Raw genomic sequence first — 20,771 nt, 5'->3', positions numbered from 1 at the left:
AGCCCTGGAGCACCAGTTCTGCCGAGACACAGGCACTGAGCTCGAGCTGCCCTTTCGTCTGGCTTCGTCTCCAAATCCTCACGCCTGCTCTGACCGCTAGCTGTTCTGTGAAGCTTTCAGGGCCCTGAAGGCGCCGCAGAGTGGAAGCTCCAGAAGGTGGGGATTTCCTTGTTCCCTGCTGTCCCCGCAGGCCCGCGATAGTGCCTGGCACAAAGCCGCTGCTCGAGATACCTTTTAGGACTTAGTTAAGGGGATGAGGGACAAGGGTGGCTCTGTGGCCCTGGGACCCTTTGCAGCCTGGCCCCTGTGGGTCAGCCCCACCCTCGGTCCCTGCGGTGTTTTCTGCCCAAGAGCACGGCCTTGTCCGGTCTCTCCAAAACCCTCTGGTCGTTCCCACCATTGCCTCCCTGGTCACTCGAGTCCACACAGGGTGCTCTGGCTGGGTCCTGCTGACAGCCGACGTGTGACAACTTGCTTAGCCTAGAGCAGATACTGCCTGGGACTGACCCTTGACCTCTGAAAGGGTGAGACCATTCTTCAGAAAACAGTATACATTCTCTGAGAGGAGACACAGACCTCTAAACTCTGCCATGACAGCCTGTTGTACGGAGCCACGTGTGCGATCAAAAGGGTTATCAGAAGAGGCGTCAGAGGGCAGGGACACGGAACAGATGTTGACAGTCTGGTCACTTCTCCACTTAATCTTAAAGGTGGCCCAAGGATACAGCCAAACTCCCTACAGCCTGGCCCAGCTAGAGTCTCCGTCTCACCTGCTCTACCTGCTCGTCGCTGGCTCCCTGCGCTTGACCACGCAGACGTGGGCAGAGCTGAGCACAGAGGGCTGCCAAGGCCCACCACGCCTTCGCCCAGGCTGGTCCCCGGCCCCAAAGCTCAACCCCAATCAGCTCCTCTGCGAAACGCTCCCCCACCGCCCCCGCTGCTGCCTCTTCTTGTCCCACCCTCGGGCACGTGCTGAATCGCCCTGGCCCGTGCTTCACCAGACCGGGAGCCCTTGGCAATGCCGACCCCCAGTACCCAGTGTGAAGCCTGGGGGCTGCGGGAACCAAGAGGCCCCGGTGGCAGGGGGGTGGGGGAAAGGAAGGCAGGGGAGGGAGCTGTCCTCACCGTAACCGTCGTACGGATCCATGTTGAGGTCTGGAATCTTCCAGCTATGGATGCGGGCATCTGCCCCACCGCTGTAACAGTATTCACTGTGGCTGCCCATGGCTACTGCCAACACGGGGCCCCTGGAGGATACCAAGTTGGGTGAAGCGGGGAGATGAAAAACTCCAGGCTCCCCCTCTCCCACGGGACCCTGAAGTGCTCCACTAGCATTTTTCAAGGCTGGCAAAAAGGAATCCAGCATCTGGACCTCTGGTGGTACCATCCAGGCAAGGTGCCTGTCCCAGTCCCCGTGTCTGTTTCCTCCTCCGAAGGCTGTGCTGAGAAGCAGCTACGGGGGCACTGAAAGTCTGCAGAGCGCCAGGAACAAGGTGGGGCATGTGCAGAGGGTCACGGGACTCCGAGCCCTCCTGCCACCCTGCCTCAGCCCCCAGGACAGCAGTGGGCGGGCCAAGGGCCAGGCTGCCTTTGGGGGCACTTCCCTACCTGTGAGCCCGGAAAGCATGGATAGGTTCCACGTCTAGCGCAGCATTCCTGGGGGGAGACAGAGGAGCTGGATGTCGCTGGGAGCCCCTCATCACCCTGTCCCGGCGCCCAGGTGCCCTCCCCACCCCCCCACCCTGGGGCTGCTGCTCTCACTTCTTGGCCGTGACCGCCTTCTGCAGGTTCCAGAGCTTGAGCGTGCCGTCCTCGGAAGCAGTGAGCAAAGCCGACTGGCTGTGATGGAAAGCCAGGGAGCGGATGCCGTCGTAGTGGGAGCGGAGGGTGAATTTGGGGTTCCAGGTCTTCTTAAAGGCATCCTTGCTGTCAGACAGCTGGGGTGGGGGAGCTGCCTCAGTGTCTGCTCGTCCATCTCAGCTGTCCCGCAGACACTAACTCCCAGCCCCACACGGGGCACCTCACAGACTGGCCTCCAGCCCGGCCCTCTCCCACTTCCTCCTTGCCCGCAGTGTCCCCTCACTCACTCAGCAAGTGCCTGCAGTGTGCAGGGCCTGGGCTGGCTTCTGGGGAGGCAAAGGGGAGCCCAAACCCTGGGGATCTCACCATGCAGAGGGAGCCTGGGGGAGACAATCAGATCGTCTCCACAGCGCAGAGGATTATGAAGTGCGAGCAGTGCCACGAATTACAAATGCACTGAGAGGAGGTATGGGGCAGCCTGTCCTCCTCTGTGGGGGGTCAGTAAGGCTTTCCTGAGGAACTGACAAGCCATCAGGATGTAGCCAGATAAGGGGAGGGGACAGAGGATGGAAACTGCATGTGCAAAGTCCCTGAGGCAGAGGCAGCAAGGGCGGATCCTGAGCCTGAGAGGAGGACTGGGATGCAGAAAGCAAGGGAGAGAGCGGCAGGAGATGAGGCCAGGAGGGCTGGCCAGAGCCACAATAGTGGCCCACGCTCAGGAATGTGCAGCTCATCCCAAGCAACAGGGGAGCCACAGAAGGGTTTACAGCAAGGAAATGACACAGCTTCTTCCGGCCGCCCCGTGGGGGGGCTCGACTCGGGAAGACAAGAGTGCCTGTAGAGAGAGAGGTGAAGAGGTCCTGAGGGAAGTCTCCCAGGGAGACGTGAGGCAGACCAGACGCTGCGGAGTGGAGATGGGGACAAGCACACAGTGGGGAGAGACTGGGAAGCCGAATCAATAAGCCTCTGAGGGAGAGTCCCAGAGACACCCCACAGGTCCTGGCGGACGATGGTGTCGCTCTCCAGGTGGGGTACCTGGGGAGGGCCACTCGGGAAAGGAGACGAGCAGATTGTCAGTCAAGCCTCAGTGCCCTGCCCCAAGATGAGGTGTACCCCTGATGAACCCCTTCATCTGGGCTCTGTCCCCCAAGGTCACCACTTCTGCCACAGAGGTTTAGGCCGGAGGGTCTACCCCCTCCCATGCACGCTGCCCCGTGGGGATGGGTCTCACCTCGGGGAGAGCAGAGGAGCCCTGCAGCGTGCTCCCTGCTCAAACCCTCCGCTCCAGTCTCGCTTCCCAACACCCCACAGCAGTGTCCTACCCTTGCTGGGATCACTTGAAATCTTGCTAGAAGCTGTGGTAAATGTCCTGCTACAGGAACTTGCTCACACACGCCCATTTCAGAGATGCCCAGATAGCCAGAGGCCCGGCCACAGATCTCAGGACACTGGCCCTAAGGTCTCCCTTCATTCCAGCCCAACATACCAGATCGGCCTGATTTTTTGTTTTGTGGCTTAAAGTCACCTTCCCTTCCAAAGTCAGCTCAATTCTCACCTCCTGTGCAGACTTTCTTACCCGAATTGCCGCCAGCCCAAAGCCCCCTTCCTCTAATGCTGTATTTTGACTCAGCACCCCCTTCACCCTTGCCTCCTGTCTGCGGTGGGTCCTGGACTTGAGGTGCACGGAAGCCCAGGGTGCGAGGGAGCAGCGCCGGGAGAAGGAGCCTGGCAGCATGATTGAAACATAGGCGCCAGAGCCTTTTAGGCCAGAAACCTCGGTGACCCCAGTCAAGTGCCACCGCCTGTCTGTGTCGGCACCTCTGTGAAACAGGGAGCTGGCGAATGAGCTCACATCGTCCTCGTGTGTGAGGGGCTGGGCACAGGTCGGGCACACGGTCAGAGCTCAGCCAGTCCCGGCACTGCGTCGACCGACGCCCCGTGGGGGCCTGTGGGGGGTGGGCACCCTGAAAACTTACATCACAGCTGAGGTCGTTGTCGTTGGTGACGGTGAGATCTGCCAAGTCCCCCAGGCTCACCTCCCCGCCCCCGATAGTGTCCATGATGAAAACGTCTGAGGAGAAGCCAAAGGAACCTGGTAGGGGGAGGGGAGGGAGGGTGCAGAGAAGGGCAAGGAGAAAGAGAGAAAGACAGAGAGAGGCAGAGAGAGAGATAAGGAGTGAGAAAGAGAGACAGGGAGAGGACAAGATCAAGAATCACAGCTGGAAAGAAAGAGACAGGGAGAGACAGACAGACAGGGCAGGACAGACAAAAAGAGAGGGAGACAGAGACAGACAGACGAACTTTTGGGACAGGGAGGCTGCAGACTAGAGGCTGGGCCTCGACCCTGAGGACACAGAAGCCCTGGGCTTAGCTCTGCAGCCTCCCTCTGCCGTGGGCCCTCAGGACTAGGCCAGGGTGGAGGGGCCTCTTACCTTCGTGGGGCCGGGGCTGGGGTGTGCCGGGAGGTGGGCCGGTCACTTTGGGTGGCAGCCCATCCACATCCCGAAGGTCGGCCAAAATTCCCTGGAGTTTGACCCGCCGGGTTTCTGCAGGGACAAGGCACAGGGCAGGAGTTACTGACTGGTTCACTCAGCCACGTGCAGGCGATGCCTTCCCCACCACCGAGAGCTCTCCTGCAGCTGTGGGGAGGCCGGAAAGCCCTGGGCTCCAGGTGGGGATGGCGGACAGGCAGAGGAGACAGACTGAGATGGGACCCTCAATGGGCTGCCCTTGCTGGGGCCTCAGTCCCCAGCCATCCTACATGACCCCCGAGGGCCGCGCAGCCGGGAGTCACAGGACAGGAAGCAGCAGCTGCACTGCCCCGTCTGCCTTCTCCACTCCGGGTCTGCATCCTGTCCACCCCGCCCCCTCCGAGGTCCGCCAACAACTGGCTGCTCGAGTGGAGGACTGGAGGCCCTGCTGCAGGAAGAGCCGGGCCTGCCTGTGTCCCCACAGGGGTTTTCCAGGGAAGGAGTGAAGGCCTGGCCATCGTGGTGCAGGCCTCCCGCTCTCCTTGGCCACCCTCCTCTCAGGAAGTGTATCCGTCCGGTGGAGACCCTGGGGCAGGAAGCAGCTGCAGGCGGCTGTGTGTGCCCGCAGTGAGGAAGGTGGGCCAGAAAACCCCCAACTCACCCAGTTCATGGTGGGTCCCCTCTCCGGCGCATCGCCGGGGGTCTGGAGAGCCCTCTCCGTCCTCTCCTGAGCCCAGGAAATCAAATTCGTTGATGGCATCCTCTGAGTCATCTTCCTCGTCTTCATCCTCCATTTCAGGAACCAGGGCCTTGGATGGCAGCTGGGACATGGAGACAACCAGGGGTCAGGGGCTCCTGCATGGGCCCAAGCCCACCCAGTCTCCAGGAACAGAGAAACCAAGGCTCCTGGCCTCGGCCCGCAGGGTCCGCCCCAGCCCCACACTTTGATGCCGTGCTCCCCCTGCTGGGAGCATTCAGGGCTGCTCCTCACTGGAGGAGCTGCTCCCCCAGCCTGGCTCTGGAGACCCCTTCCGCTCCTGCTGCCTCCAGCAGTGATCCCCACACAGGGCCCCCCTCCTGGCCTTCACTCAGGCTGTTCCTGCTCCCCCATGCCCCGCCCCCCAGCACAGTACTTCTCATGAAAAAACGTCGGATAATATGACAGCCTGTTTCGGGGGCGAGGGAAGATATATGTGTTTCTATGGGTGTGAGTGGAAGGAGGCACTCAATCAAAGTGAGAACAGATCCACGGGTACAATAGTAATAATAATGAACACTTACTGGGCCAGCCTCTCTGGGTTACTCAGTGCACTGAATAAGCTTCACATATATGATTTCACAGCCCCATGAATAATTACTATTGTAATTACTATCCCCATATCACAGATAAGGAAAACTGAGACCGAGCAGAGTGAAGCCCCTTGCCCAGGTCACCAGCTCAAGCCATTCCTTATACACTAAGACGGCTCTGGGGTGCGAGGTTACCTGAGGTTCTCCGAGTCTTCCTTATAATTTTCTACACTGGCTGAATTTTTGTTTTCTTACATAACAAGCAGGAGCTACTTTTAGAGTGAGAGAAAACACCCCAATTCCTCCATTTTGAGAAAGAACGCTGGGCGAGTGAACACTAAGTTTGCTATTTCCCACAGTCGGTCTTAACCAGGAGCAAGAACCAAATCATCCTGTTCTCCTCAATTCACAAGCTTGGACCAAACCCCAGGCTTGTGAACTTAGGAGCAGCACCACACCTGTCTCCCCACACGGACACCTCCGAGATGCAGCCTCACGAAGTGGCATCTTGCGTATGATTCTTTACCCTCTTGTGGCGTAAGCATCACCGTGTTTCACATAAAGTGCCAGCCGGGAGCTGTGTACTTGGCACTTCAAAGGCTGCACTTAAATGGCTTAAGGGAGTTTCAGAATTTTCAAATACAGTTTTGAATCCGAGTTCTGCTTTAAGTGCTTCGGAGACCACTGGTTCCGAACACCACCTCTTCCAGGAAGGCTTCTCCCTCCTAAGTGTTCCCTGCCTGGGCCCAGCCTCAGTCAGACTGTGAATTCCTCGAGGGCAAGGCTGATGCCCCTCCTCCCAGAGGCTCAGCATCCTGAGCTGGGTCTGGAGGGTATGAATTTGGAGCAGCTATGCTCAGGCTCAGGCATCGTGGAGGGCCAGCCCCTGGCCTGTGTGGGAGGAGGGGGATGGGACGTGAGTGCCTTCCTCTTCCGTCCTGGGAGAAGACCCAGGGTCAAGGTTCAGACAGCCTGCCCAGAGAGAGAATGGCAGGGGTCAGTCCACGAGAAGGGCCCTATGCAGTTACATCCTGCCATCACTGCCTGGGACTGTTAGTGCCAGGCCCCTGCCAAGCACTGCTAATACTGCTGCCGCCGAGCACCTGGCCTGGCAGCCACCGTGCAGCCAAGGGCTTTGTACGCATGAACTCATTTTAACTAATTCCACAAACCAGAGACAGGTACTAATTTTTTTTTTTTTTTTTGCGGTACGCGGGCCTCTCACTGTTGTGGCCTCTCCCGTTGCGGAGCACAGGCTCCGGACACGCAGGCTCAGCGGCCATGGCTCACGGGCCCAGCCACTCCACGGCATGTGGGATCCTCCCAGACCGGGGCACGAACCCGTGTCCCCTGCATCGGCAGGCAGACTCTCAACCACTGCGCCACCAGGGAAGCCCGACAGGGACTATTAGTCCCTGAGACTGAAGCCAAGACAGAGAATCATGCGCCCGCAGTTACAGAGCCAGGCCACGGCCACTCTGGGAGTCACGGACAGGTCTTCTGAATCAGGGTCTGGTCACTGAAGGTCTGCTGTGTGGAGACAGAGGGCTTGGGGAAGCATGGGACCCCTACATAATGAGCCACCTGACAGGGCATGTGGGACAGATGCGGTGACTGACGCAAAGGCTGAAGGGAATACGCGATCATTTCTGATGGGAGGAGCGGAGAGGAGTGGGAAGGTTTCCCAGAGGAGGCTGAGGCGAGACCTGCAAAAGGAGTGAAAATCCCAACAGGGGGCAGGAGGGACTAGGCGTTCTGGACCAGGGGAGAAGCTCAGAGACCCCGGACTCAGTGACACCCTGCTTCTCCTGCAACCCCAGTACCAGTGTGCCGGCTCTGTGCATTCCATTCCCCTCAGTGCGTTCACTGAGTGCCTGACCTGCGCGGGACCCTGCGCTGAGCCACGCCGGGGACACTGGACATAGAGCTGAGGCCAGAACAGACCTGACACCAGACAGGGAGGACCCAGAATGGTCCCGGTCAGGACGGGGGAGCCCACAAGAGCCTCCTGACCCTGTGGGGGGAAGGGGAGCAAGGGCGAGTCAGACAAGGATTCCTGGAGGAGGGGGGTGTCTGAGGTGAGTCTGAGGAGGGAGGGCTAGAGCTCGGGTGGGAAGGCCGGGTCAAGGCAAGCCCCTGAGGCCGTCTCCCACAGGCTCCCCTTCCTGGGCACGTGTCCCTGCATCCACTGTGGCACGTCCCTCTGCCTGTGACTACCTAGAAGCCCGCACTGGCCCCAAGCTCCTCCACGCCGGGACCGGACCTCGGCGTCTCCATGTTCTCATGGCCAGCACAGAGCTTGGCCCGTGGAGGCCCACATGGATGTCTACTGGACAGATGAGAGCCGGCCCCGTGTAAGGACGGCACCGTCAGGATGGCGGGAGCATGGGGCTCTGGCAGTTAAGGAGTGGGGGGAAATGCGGTGGGAGCTGTATCTCCAGGCCAAGCTGAGACGTGGACTCTACCTTGCGGGCAGTGTCCCTGGGCCTCGGTCCTGCCACCAACAGCAGACTGGACACTCACATCCTATGAAGTCCCCCCTGGAGTCCCCCGATCTGGCTCCAGGCTGAGCCCTGGGCCCGGCCACACTCCCTCAGGGTGCTGGGGAGGGAACAGTAAAAGACTCGCACAGTCCCTGCCTTGTGGAGCGCACAATCTACTGCAGGAGACAGAGGCAGAGTCACACCAAAACATTTCTAAGTCCGACTGTGGCCAGGCTGGCCAGAAGGAGAGCACAGAAGAGAGGGCGTCTCAGAGCTGGCCTAACCTGGAGACTCAGGAAAGGCCTCTCGGGAACATCTGAGCCCAAGGAAGGAGGATGGAGAGAATGACGGAAGTGCAGGTGGAGAAGGGGCCGGCCCTGATAGAACAGACCTAGGCACCTCCCAAGGTACCTGAGGCAATGGCACGGCGGGACAGGAGATGGGGACCCAGGGAAGCGACATGATCAGGACACAGACCAGTCCTCAGAGGCAGCCCCAGAGCACTCACAGAGGCGCTCTGCTCTGCACACACAGCAAGGGCCCCCTTGCAGAAAGGGGGAGGGGCACCCCTTGAGCTCCCGTGCTCACCTTCACGCGCTGCTTCTTGTGCTGCACGCTGTCCAGCTCATCGTCCTCATCGCTGTCCTCATCCTCGCAGCTCTGCAGGAAGGGAATCTGCTCCAGCACTGAGCCACCCAAGCGCTCTTTGCCGTCTTTGCCGGCCGCATTCCTGCCCACGACAGGGGGGGCAGAGGGGGCATTAGTCTTGCCAGGCGACAAAGCTCAGATGGGAGAGTGCCGAGGCTCGGGGGCCAGAGCCTGGACCCGGCTCTCAGGAGTGCCAAGCCCACCCTGACCCCAGAGGAACCTTGACTCTGATCACACGCAGGGCTTCAAGCCCAGCCTCTGCCTGACACACCCCAGCTGGAACCCTCACTGGGACCACAGACCAGGCCCAACCCCGCACTGAGCTCTGACCCTCCCTGAGTCCCAGACTAGCCCCCAACCCTGACGGCACGGCCCTGGCATATGCTGAGTCAGAAGGAGAGCTGGACAACCAAGCGCCACTGACTCAGCAGCTCCCGTTCCCACGGCCGCTCCAACGGCGAGCACACAGCAGGTGAGTGGCGGGGACAGACCCAGCAAGAAAGAGGAACCGGCCACTCCACGGCCACTCGGGCCCCTCACAGCCTGCACTCTCCCCACTGACAGACGGCGCTCCCCTGTCCACCCCGGCCCGCTGTTTAACGGCTCCGTCGGGATGACAAGTTTTAGTGAAGGAGGTTATTTTCCAAACCTGACTCCAGGGCAGAAAGGAGGGTAGAATTTGAAGTTCAGATAAATGCCAACAGCCTCCTTTTCTGCCACTGGACTGATGCCCCAGAGAGTTCTTGTCAACTGCCCGGGTGGATGGCTGCCACTCCGCCGGGACGCTGCGCCCAGGCTCTCCTCCCGCTCACTAGCTGCCTCGGCCTGGCCTCCTCTGCTGGACCGCCCCCAGGGCTCGGTCCTCGGACCTCCTCTCGGCACCATCGACACCCTCTGCCTCAGTGACCGCCGAGTCCCGTGGCTTCCAAACCCACCCGTGTGCTGGTGAACTGGAGGTACGTTTAGGAGTCAAGCGCCCCCACCCCTCGTGCTGGGGGTCAAACAGGCACCTCAAACTCCACTCGTCCTGAACGGCCCCCTTGAAGCCCTCCCACCCTTTGTCTCCTCCATCTGGGTCAGCACTGCTCCCAGCTCTCAGACCACACCCTTCAGTCACCCCTAATTTCTTTTCCTCTCCCCCCACAGGCAGTCCTTTAAATAGTGTCGGCTCAGCCTAAAAACCCACCGAGAAGCGGACCCCTTCTCACCCCTCCACTACTGATGTCCATCATTTCTTACCTGGACATCTGCAGGAATCTCCTACCCGGCCTCCCGGCTCCCAGCCCGACCCTCCGTCAGCCTCTCCGTCTCCAAGCAGACCAAGTATATCAGATGATGTCACACCCCTGCTCGAAACCACTGGCTTCCCACAACCCCAGCCTCCAAGCTCCTTCTGATCTGACTCCTGAGATCTCAGCGCACCGCAGACCACAGCCCCCACGTGCTCACGCCACTGCAGCCACACCAGCCTCTGTGGCTGCTCCCGAACGTTCCAGGCCCTTCCCATCCCGGAACCTTTACACTTGCTGTTCCCTCTGCCTAGAACATTCTCATTCCAGCTGCTTGGGTGGCTTAGCCTCCACTCCACGCAGTTCTCTTCCCAAATGTCACCCCATCCGAAGCAGTACTACTTCTCCCATCACTCTTTCTCACTGCCTTTTACATAGCACCTCACGTCACCACCCATTAAGTTATTTATTTTGACAAATTACAATTACTGATGAGAGAATGAACGAATGAGAGCTCCCTGGGGGCGGAGACCGCATGTTGTGCCCCCCTCACCCCCCGGTCCTGGCATGCGGCCCAGGGGCTGCCTTCAGCAGGGGCTCGGTGTTTCCTGGGGAGCACACAGGCCTGAGCCTCGGCGGGGCCGGGCCAGCGGGAGCTGTGATGCACAACAGCAGCAAGGCAACGCCAGGGGAGGGGAACCCAGGGGAACCCAAGACAGAGCCTGGACACCGCACAAGGAAGGGACAGAGGAGCCCACGATACACTCCAGGAAGGAAGCGGCCCCCAGAGCATGGCGGACTTCCTCAGGATGCAGAAGGCACACAGGGATGCACCCGCCAGACCCAAGGGCTCACCTCTTGATCTGCTCCTCGATCTGTTTCACCAGCAGCGACTCGCCACCGCTGAGTCCCCCGGGGCCCGGCGTGGCCCTGGGGCCCCCTTCGCTGGGCTCCATGGCCCCGTTGAGCTCCAACGAGCGGCCCAGTAAAGAGCGCACGCGCTTGGACCGCATGTCCAGGATGGTGTCGGTGTAGCCCACCTCTTCCAGGTACCTGCAGGGAGGCAGAACCAGGGCGGGTCAGGAGCCTTGTGGCTTCTTCATACGCTGCGGGGGGCCGATGCAAATTAGGCCAGGCTTTTTGGAGGAGCAACTTCAGACTATACATCAAAATTTCAAAGAAGCATACCCCTGACCTTACCATTTCCCCTTTGAGACTATTTCCAGTGGAAGCCTTTGTACACGGGCACTGTGCTGTCACAGATGCTCGCGGAGACACTGCACATATGGGTGAACCAAAACGCAGGGGCCAAACTACACGTCCGCTGCTGAGGACTGTGGGAGCAAATGACTGCTGGGACACTATGCACAAGATAAACAGAGCAGAGTGCCAAGGAAAGAGGCCATGATGAACAGTGCAACAAAAACTGTAAGTTAGGTGTTCCTCACAATTCAAGTGTTTGTGGGAAAAAAAGAATGTGCATATAAGTATAGACCACACACAAACACACATTTCATCACGCCCCTCACTAGGCCTAGAGAGAGACACACTAAACTGAAGAGCAGTGACCTCTGGAGAGCGAGATTGGGGATATTAATAGGAACTTCTGGCATTTACTCTACTCACTTCTATGAATGAGCATTTATCACTTCTGCAATTACGAGAACTGAAGCCAGCTGGGACTGGTCTAAAAGCTGAAAATATCTGTGGCTTCAAAAGACTGGAGACAAAGAGTCCCATGCTGGTCCTCAGGAGGCGCCTCCAGAGACTCTTCTGTTGAGCCTGACCCTGTCCCTTTGGGAACATCAGACAGCGCCTGCCTCAGCCTGCTGTCTGGCCTGCTATCTCATCTCGGGTGCCTGTGTGTGTCCAACGCTTCCCCTCCCCACCAGTGGAGGGGCAGGAAAGTGTGGTGCGGAAGGAGTTGGGCTCTGGGGACAGGCTGCCCGAGATCACACCTCAGACCCTCTGCTGATTAGCTGTGACCTTCCATAAACAGATACCGTCTCTGCCCCTTGGTTTTTTCATCTGTGAAAATGAGGGGAATGCTAGCAGTTACACTACACAGGGGTTTATGTGAGGAATCCTTGGGTGCAAAGCGTTTAGCGCGGTGTCAGGCTCATAACAGGTCCCTGGCAAGCGTCGCCTGTGATGATCTTTCTGTTGTCACTGTTTGCACACCCTTTAAGCTAGCAATTGCACTCCCAGATATTCAGCTTAAGGAAATCAAGGATATGGACAAATAACTTCCTGGTGTTTGTCACACTGTCTACTGAAAAAAACACCTTCAACGAAATACACAAGAAGAGACTGGCCATAGGAAGTCATGATTATCCACGTGACAGACTACTATATAGGTCTTGAAATGATGCAACGTAAGTAATTTAGTGGGAAGATGTTCACAACGCTTAGCAAAAGCAATGCATTATGAAACACTGCGAAGGGGGAGCCCCGGCTTTTATAAAACACACACACACACACACACAAATACATATCCATGGAAGAGAAAGCATATGTGCCAAAATGTTTACAGGGGCATGAAATTCCTTGGGTGGTGGAATTATGAGTGATTTTTATCCTTTTCTTTCTGTTTCCCTATGTTTCCCTAGTTTTCTAAAACACACACATCTCTTTAATAAAAAACAATTTAACATTACCCAAGGCACAGAGGCACTTGGGGTCGCTTTCCACACGTGCCTCCTGCAGGGAGTCTTCCCTTGCTCTCCCCGACGGGGTGACAGCTGTGGCCAGCAGGGATCCTGACAGCTCAGGGTCCCCAGGGGGACAGGAAGGACTGTGGAGTCTTCGGGCTTATCTCCCAAGCCAAACATGTGTTCTCGCCCCCCAGCCTCCACCCTGCCCTCCACACACTCACTGTCGGAGAAGCTGCCGCCCCTCTTTCCACACCAGCGGGCTGTTCTCCAGGGTGACCGACTCCACCGGGCCATTGGAGACTGGAGGGTGGAGAGAAGGGAGGTGGGCTGTCTTGGTCAGGGCACCACCACACACCCATCACCTCCTCCATCGTCCTTGGAGCCCCTTCCTGAGAGCGTCTGAAGCCTCCCTCTGCCCCTGTGCTCCTCCTCTCTAGTCTCTGGGTCACTTCCCCAACCATTCCCAGACTATCCTCAGACTCTACTTATGTTATTTTCCCACACGGGAAATGGGCTCAGTTCTGAGTGAACGGGCAGACTCGACCGCGTCCCAGCCTGGCTCTGCCGCTTCCCGGCTGTGTGGCCTTGAGCAGGTTAGTTTACCTGAGCCTCAGTTTCCTCTTCTGAGAAACGAAGTTAATAATCTCAGCACCTATCTCTTGGGATTGTTGAGGATTAAGTGAGACAATGTTTGTTTTATTCATCAAATATTTATCGGGCATCTACTATGTGCCCGGCTAGGTGCCTGGACTACATCAGTCGACAAAAACCCCTGCCCTGGTGGAACTCACACTCTGGTCGGAGGAGTCTGACATGAAGAACAATGATCACTGTCAGCCTGGCCTCGAAGGCCCCAACCCCGTGAACACACCACTCTTTCAGGTCTCCGTGCTCCAGTACACTCCTCCCTCTACCTGGAGTGCCTTCCCTACTTCCCTGACGATGAACTGATGCCTCCTTCCAGGAGCGCAGACGGTCTGTCTACCTCACACAGGGACAGCAGGCAGGACTCCCAGCCTTCTTCACCCCCTGTCCCCACTCCCCCGATCGCCCAGCACAGGACCTGGCAGAGCAGCCTACGGGGGAGGGACACTGAGACCCAACCCCTCCCCACCCCGGCCGAGCCTGCTTTCTGTGGAGCACAGTGAGAGAGACATGGCCCATCTCAGCTTTCCTCTGTCACATTCGGTTTTGTTGGGAGGGGGCAAGAGGGGAGGATCGGGGGTGCGTACCTTGTTCCGACAGTTCTGGTTTCTTCTCCCCCTGGTTCAGGTCTGTCCCGAATTTCAATTTATGATATTTGGCCCTAAAAGATCAAGCGAATAACCAGTGAGAGACGCGGAAGAGTAGACAGGGCCAGCCCCCACCTCAGGAATCCCAGATCCCAGATCCTCTCTAATCAGCTCTCCTCCCTCTGAAGCTGAGCTGCCCGATTATGAAGCAGCCCGGGCGGAGGAGGCATCACGGATGGCACTGTGAAGAGCCCACTCTTTGGAGTCAGGCAAACTGGGTTGCTATCCCAGCTCCAGAGTCCTTGAAGAAGTCCTCACCCTCCGGAAGCCTCACCTGTACCCATTAGGCCACTGGAAGGGATAAATGAGACAATGAATATATGGTGTTTGGCATGCAGCGGGCCACCACCATTATGAATACTGTTATCAGTTGTTTACCCCGAATCCCACCCACTATTTCCTGTTCTGTCGCCCTCTCCTGGAACCATGCAGGACTGGGTGATGGGGAAGAGAACGCTTGACCCCAAAGGCTTGATCCCTGAAGGCAGGACGGGGGACAGCTGGGCTCACCTTTCCTGCTTCAGTGCATATTCTAACATCTTGATCCGCCGCACCAGGTCTGTCTTGAGATTCTCTTGCCCCTTCCTTTCTCCCTGGAGGAAGGCCACCTGAGCCTGCGGTGGGGAGAGAGGGAGACAGGAAGGCAGCAGGGCTCAGGCTCACTGACATGTGTCACTCACTCAGGGACAATCAGCTCCAGCCCTGCCCCCACAGCAACACACAGCAGCCACTTCTTCAGGCGTGAAGACCCTGAGCCAGGGTTCCATGGAGCAGTGAAAGGGCGGCTGGATCTGTCTCCATGTCACCCGCAATGAAACAACTGAAGAGAAGCCCTTGACCCCTGAAATTAAATAGGGACAGCCTGGGCCTAACTTGGTCCCCACCTCTGGGGAGGAGGTGGGCCAGGGAGGTATTAACAGCCCTGGGCGCCTCCTCTCCCCACTCAGGCAGCTGCTGTCCCTAAGGTTGCTGGTGGAGGTGGTGTGCCACTACTCCTACCAGAGCATCTGTCTCTGGGAGGCGTGGGAAGCTACTTCTGGCGTTTAGGGACAAGAGTGGGCGGCTCAGCTCAGCTCCCGCTGCAGCGCGAAAGCTTCCCCACCCGACCCCCACGGTGGGGACCAACCTTTCCACTGGAGTCTGCCCAGGGTGAGGGAGACGTGCCACAGCCACGACCCAGGGCCCCTGCCAACCACTTCACACTGTCTGCTGGCATGGGCTGCCCCAGTCTGCTCTGGTCTGTCAACAGGTCTTTTGGAGACACCGGGTCAACGGCCTTCGAGGCGGGATCTTGGCCCCTGACCAGGTTCCGGAAGCCCAGTGCCAAAGCCCTGAGTGCAGGGCTCCTCCCTGGCTTCTCCCCAAGGCTCCTCTGTTCCAGGCTAGGACCGCCTGAGCTCCAGGCTTGGCTCGGCCACTTACTCGCTGCATGATCTTAGGCAGGTCACTGGCCCTCTCTGAGGCTCTGTTTCCCCTCACGTGTTAAGTTCTTCTCAGTCCAAAGCCTGGCACAGAAGAAAGGCTAACAAATGCCAGCCCCTACCTCTTATTATTTTTATTCTCCCTGTCTGTTCTTCTAGAGTCTTGAAATGGGCCCAGTTCTTTGAGAGAGCTAGGATCCCTCTGAGACCTAAGGCCCATCGGGCAGAGCTGGCTGTGGCTCACAGGCCTCCTGCCCCACAGGCAGCTGCATCTTCCTGAAGCCAATCCTCACGCATCAAATGCTTATTGAAGAACTTCAGCAGCTCCCCCAGAAGACCCCAGTCGCCCCAGACACCTTTTCCAGGTGGTGAACGTTCCCAAAGCCTCGCGTTCAAGGACTGTCCATTGTTGGCGGCCTCTCAGACGCCCATGAACACGCCTCTTCCTCGCCTTGCGGCTCAAAGGACCCTGACCTATCTGCCCCCAGCACTTGGAGCACAGCACAGCCCTGTGCCCACAGGCCTCCTATCACCCGTCCTGCTCCAGGGACCAGGTCTCTCCCACAGGTTAGTAGAGAACCAAATGTGCGCCGGGGGCCAGGGCAACAGGCACACTCAGACACCACTGGTGGCGCCATGAACTGACAAACCCTTCCGGGCGGGCAATCTGGCTATATCCACAAACGTGTGAAATGCACATGCCTTTCGTCCTAGCAGTTCCACTTCTAAGGAATTTACCCCACAGGCATAACTGCAATGGTAGACTGCCTTTTGAAGAAATAAAAAGGCATATATGTATACTAGTGTATGACAAAAGTATCATTCATTCATTTACTCACTCCACAAATATTTATTGAGTCCCAACTATGTATCAGATACAGTTGTGGACAGAGGACACAGCACTGAACAACACGAGGTTTATATTTTAGAGGAGGATGTGGGAAAAACAACAAATAAATAAATACACGTCACAGGTACGCTATGGAAAAGAAACCTCACCTGTCCATTGAGAGAAAGGGACTCCCCCCAATACTTTTTTTCTTTCTACACTTTAAATCAACATATACGTACATAAACACCTAAGGCCAGACAGGCGGATTCATACGTGATCAATGTCTTGGAAGTTTGAATTTCTGTCCTTTGTATACCTTCTCAGTCACCCTGAGGTCTACTCTGTCCATGAGTTGTTAGAAGGTGGGGGAGCGGTAGAGAAGAAAAGGTCGATCACCAAATACAAGTCCGGGGTCACGGCCTCCCTGTACCCTCACCCTTCTGGGCTTCCGTCCATGAGCTTGTTTCCCAGTGCCTGTGTGGCCTGCTGAGCCCACATGCATTCAGTATCTGACACTGGTGACCGCCTGTGACGGGCCAGGTTCTATGTGAGGTGCTGGAGAAGGAATGGAGAAGACGAGTGCCTCCTGTCCCCACAGAGCCCTCAGTCTGGCTCAGGCGACAGACAAGAGCAGCCACAACTAACACAGGATATGACTAGGACCCCAGGGAGGGAGCAGAGGCGGTTATGGGAGGGACACCCAACCCACTTCTGGAGTGAAGAAGTGACAGTTCAGCTAAGACCTGAAGGCTGATTAGCAGTCGGCCAGGGGCCAGAGATAAGGGTGGCAAGGTGGGCTTAAGGAACTCTACAAAGGCCAGTATGCCTGCATCCGAATGTGTAAAAGGGTTAGTGAGGAAAATCAGAGAAGCCTGCAGGCCTGACAAAGGATCGCAGACCATGTGAGCAAGTCTGAAATTCATCCTAAGAGCACAGGGGAAGCTACGGAAGGGTTTTTTAAGCAGAGAAGAGATATAATCAGATTTACATCTTACAAAGGTAATTCCGCAAGCTAGAATGTGGAGAAATGATAGCTGCAGGGGGCGAGGGGAGGGCAAAGCTAAAGGCCGAGAGACCAGTCACAGAAGGAAGCAATCCCAGGAATCCCAGGGAGAAATGACAGGGGCCCAGATTAGGATCAGGCAGGGGGGCAACGAGTGGATTTAAGTTAATAAGGAGGTGGCCCTCACCTGCGGGGGAAGAAAGTGGAGTCGAGGGGCAGAAAGCAGGGTCAGACCTCACACCTGCTCAGCCTCCCGCACCCCCCTTGCCCCATAGCAAGCCCTGATTTCCCTTCTCCTAATGATGATGCAAGAATCTCACTCTGGGGGACTTCCCTGGCAGTCCAGTGATTAGGACTCTGCGCTTCCACTGCATGGGACACGTGTTTGATCCCTGATCGATCGGGGAACTAAGATCCTGCATGCCATATGCCGCGGTCAAAAATAATCTCACTTTGCTCTGTGGGCCTCTTCCCAGTTCCTCTGGCAAAGAAGGTAAAAAAGAGAACCAGAAACATGTGGCTGAAGTGTCCCGAGTTGGTGGAATACCACGGAGAGGGGAAGTGCTGGTGGCCAGTCCCTCCCACCCCGCAAACACCAGCAGCCGGGGCTGCCTGATCTGTTGGCAGGTAAGGCTGGGATCTGGAAGTTTTCTACCCACCACATCCACCCACTGCCACTCTGAGACAGGGCCGCCGCCTCTCCTCCGGCTGTTCCCTTTCCACCCAGGCGGCATGGAAAAAGCTTCCGGAGGGGCCTGAGCATCTCAGTCCTCCGAGGGGCCGCTGATGACTCTCTGTACCCCAACCTTTCTGTCCCAGCCCGCTCCCCGTCCCAGCTCAGTCCCATCTGGCCCTGCATCTCCTGCACTCCACTCGTCCTCCCCAGGGTCTGGGGGCCCCTGGCAGGGTTGAGTCCCCATGGATCCACCAGAGCCCCTTGTGAGGCTGGCAGTAGAGACGGGCCAGCTCCATACCTTCTCCACCAGCTGCTCCTATGTGAATGTCCAGTTCAGGCCCCGCCCCCAAGGTTCCTCTCTTCCTCAAAGAGCTTGCTCCCCTTTGCAGAAGTACCAGAGATCGTGGGCAGAGCCACGCAATCAAAGACTCAACTGCGTCAGTGTGTACAGTTCTCTGTAACCTCCTGCACAAACCAGCCTTCTCTATTAGCCTGGAAGTTTCTGAAGGGCAGAAACCACACCACCTCCTTCTGGGAATTCCCCTACCTGGCAAAGTCCTGCTTACTATCAGACCACGTCGATGCCACCTCCTTGCTCCCATCTTCGGGCGCCTCCTGACAGGACCTCACGAGAGGCTGCCTTTTCTGCCGCTCCCCACATGCTGACTGCACGTGGGTGCTGTGCCAGGAGCAGCTGCACGCAGCTACTTGGAGAAAAGGTATTCAGAGTTTATCAGAAAAATCTGACGCAGTCCAGGCCTTAAAGGATCTCACAGGAGAAGTCACACCTCCCTAAGTGATAAGGGCTCGAGCAGAAGTGTATAAAAAGGGGTGCTGCTGCTGGGAGTGTAAACGTGGGGCGACTTGGCACAGCTAATCACCCCTTTATAAACACATCTATTCTACCATTCCACCCATCTATTCTGCTGTATACTCACAGGGGAACACAGGGACATTCACTGCAGCCATTTCCCACAGGCAGAAACGGGAAGCAACCTAAAAGTTCAGCAAAAGGGCTCAAACTTAAATGAGCTACGGTACAGACACCGGTGGAATGGAGTTTTCAAAAATAATAAGACCTCTCTCTGCTGATATGAAAGGAACACAAAGACACATGAGTATGTGGGATAAAAAAGTCACCGAATGATACATGTAGTATGATCTCACATATTACACACAGAGGTGAATTACTTTCATAGCAATAACAGTTGGGGGGGACTTTCCCTTTTCACTTGCGCGCGCACGCGCGTATTCACATCTATACACTCTGACGCTTCTGAGATCTTTGAATTTTTACTAATGTAACAGAACAAAAGAAAATAAACGTACAAAGTAAGAAATGCTGGAGCCTAGACAAAGGAGAGCCTAACTGGGTGCTATCCACAACTTCCTCTCAAACGCCAAGAAGGACCACCAAATGCAGGAACAGACACATCTTTTCTTTTGTTTGTCTCAAAGATGAGGAAGCGGGGTGGTGAGTGCTGTAGGGTACACTGGTCTGTTACGAGTGCCGGATGATCCTGGGGAGGCCACTGGGTTTCCTTGGAACAGGCTTCTCATCTGTCCTGGGCGTCAGAGAGGTATAATACATGGGCTTGAAAGCCCACAGACCACCCCTGCCACCCACAGGCTGTGACCCTAGATAAATCACTGACTTTCTCAATGCCTCCATTTCCTCTTCTGATTATTAAAAAAAAAAAGGGGGGTGGTGGTGGAGGAGGAATAATATCACTTACCCTCCCAGAATGTTGCAAGGATTAAATGATACCATGTATCTGAAGTGCCTAATACAGTGCCTGGCACATAATATGTGCTCAGCAAACAGCAGCTGCTATCATGATTGCTAAGTGAGGGCAATGCCATTGGCTCTGCCTCCATAACGGGATACTGAGAAGATCTAATAAGATGTACCCTGGGGAAGAGTTCTGTAAGTAGAGATGGGACACCATGGGACACCAAAGCAAGGGGTACTTACATAAGGATTTCTCTCCCACCCCAACCCCAAGCCTCTGCCACCACACAGCTAAGATCCCTATTGGGGTGGGAGAATTGCGGGATGCTCTCTTTATTCATCCTAAAGACAAAATTCTAAGCCGGTATTTACTTGGGTCCCCACCTCAACTAGATAGGAAATAGCAAATCGGAAGGGGAAAGACGAGCTGCTAGAAGCAGGTACTGACTTCTGCTAATAACGCCCCAGCCCAGGGACCCTTCAAATCCTCACAACTCTTGATACCCAGGCTCATGACACTCTGCCAATCGACCCACACTTCTCAAGGTCACAAAACCCAGTCCAGCCTCAGCCTCTTCCAATCATCATCCGAGGGCACATCCCTCCCCCAAGCTACTCGACAAACCATAGGGTCCTTTCCCAGAAACTTCCACAAACACCTCCCCCCAGGATCCTTCTGAGATGCTTCCTCTGGCTGCCTTCCTGCTCTACAAAATGCGCCCCCTGCCATCCCTCAGGTCCCCCGGATTCCTCCTCACATTCTCCATCCCGCCTCCCATCTCCACAGCTGGACATGTTTGACCCTCCCCCACTCCAGTTCGGGGTTCTCCATCCGACTTCCTACACACTTCCCATCTCAGGGCGGGGGTCCCCACTCCTCCACACCCCCAAAGAGTTTCGGCTCTCAGGCTCTTCCAACACAGGTTCTTGGGGCACGTCCTGGCCCCGTCCGTGCTTCCGACCCAGGGACCCCCTCCCGTGCCCTCCGAAGCCACGCCTGCCAGGGCTCCCCAAAGTTTCCTCCTCAGAGGGGAGGGCACACATCTTCATCGGGGACCCCCCCCCGACACCTTGCTCTCATCCCCCGAGTCCTCAACACAGCCGTCTTTCAGTCCCTCCTGTCCAAACGCTCCGAAACACACCCGTCCCGAGCTCCCTGACTTCCTCTTCCGACTCACCCGGGTTACCCGCCCCGACCCGCTCTCGCCCCCAACGGATCCCAAGTTCCCCCGACTCCCCC

General features: G+C 56.9%; 1 protein-coding gene across 5 annotated transcripts in view; it reads right to left on the bottom strand.

The window, feature by feature from the left end:
* STRN4 (striatin 4) overlaps nucleotides 1-20,771 on the bottom strand; it is a 28,210-nt gene that overhangs the window by 6,642 nt on the left and 797 nt on the right. For 4 of the 5 annotated variants that reach the window (XR_009536909.1, XR_009536908.1, XM_060129733.1 and 1 more), the window contains exons 2-12: nucleotides 14,378-14,481; nucleotides 13,808-13,881; nucleotides 12,797-12,875; nucleotides 10,777-10,974; nucleotides 8,633-8,774; nucleotides 4,933-5,092; nucleotides 4,233-4,346; nucleotides 3,777-3,892; nucleotides 1,762-1,937; nucleotides 1,609-1,656; nucleotides 1,126-1,247 (exon numbers count right to left, since the gene is read on the bottom strand). Coding sequence is in view for 2 of the 5 variants with exons in the window: in XM_060129733.1 (XP_059985716.1) it covers nucleotides 1,126-1,247; nucleotides 1,609-1,656; nucleotides 1,762-1,937; nucleotides 3,777-3,892; nucleotides 4,233-4,346; nucleotides 4,933-5,092; nucleotides 8,633-8,774; nucleotides 10,777-10,974; nucleotides 12,797-12,875; nucleotides 13,808-13,881; nucleotides 14,378-14,481 (1,333 nt within the window). In the remaining 3 variants the exon portion in view is untranslated. The remainder of the gene's footprint in view (nucleotides 1-1,125; nucleotides 1,248-1,608; nucleotides 1,657-1,761; nucleotides 1,938-3,776; nucleotides 3,893-4,232; nucleotides 4,347-4,932; nucleotides 5,093-8,632; nucleotides 8,775-10,776; nucleotides 10,975-12,796; nucleotides 12,876-13,807; nucleotides 13,882-14,377; nucleotides 14,482-20,771) is intronic. The other variant, XR_009536910.1, reaches the window with a different exon arrangement.

The sequence above is a fragment of the Lagenorhynchus albirostris genome, chromosome 19 (genome assembly GCF_949774975.1).
Source record: "Lagenorhynchus albirostris chromosome 19, mLagAlb1.1, whole genome shotgun sequence".
Lineage (NCBI taxonomy): Eukaryota > Metazoa > Chordata > Mammalia > Artiodactyla > Delphinidae > Lagenorhynchus > Lagenorhynchus albirostris.
Note: the sequence above shows the minus strand (reverse complement) of the source record. Positions and strands in the feature narration are given on the sequence as shown.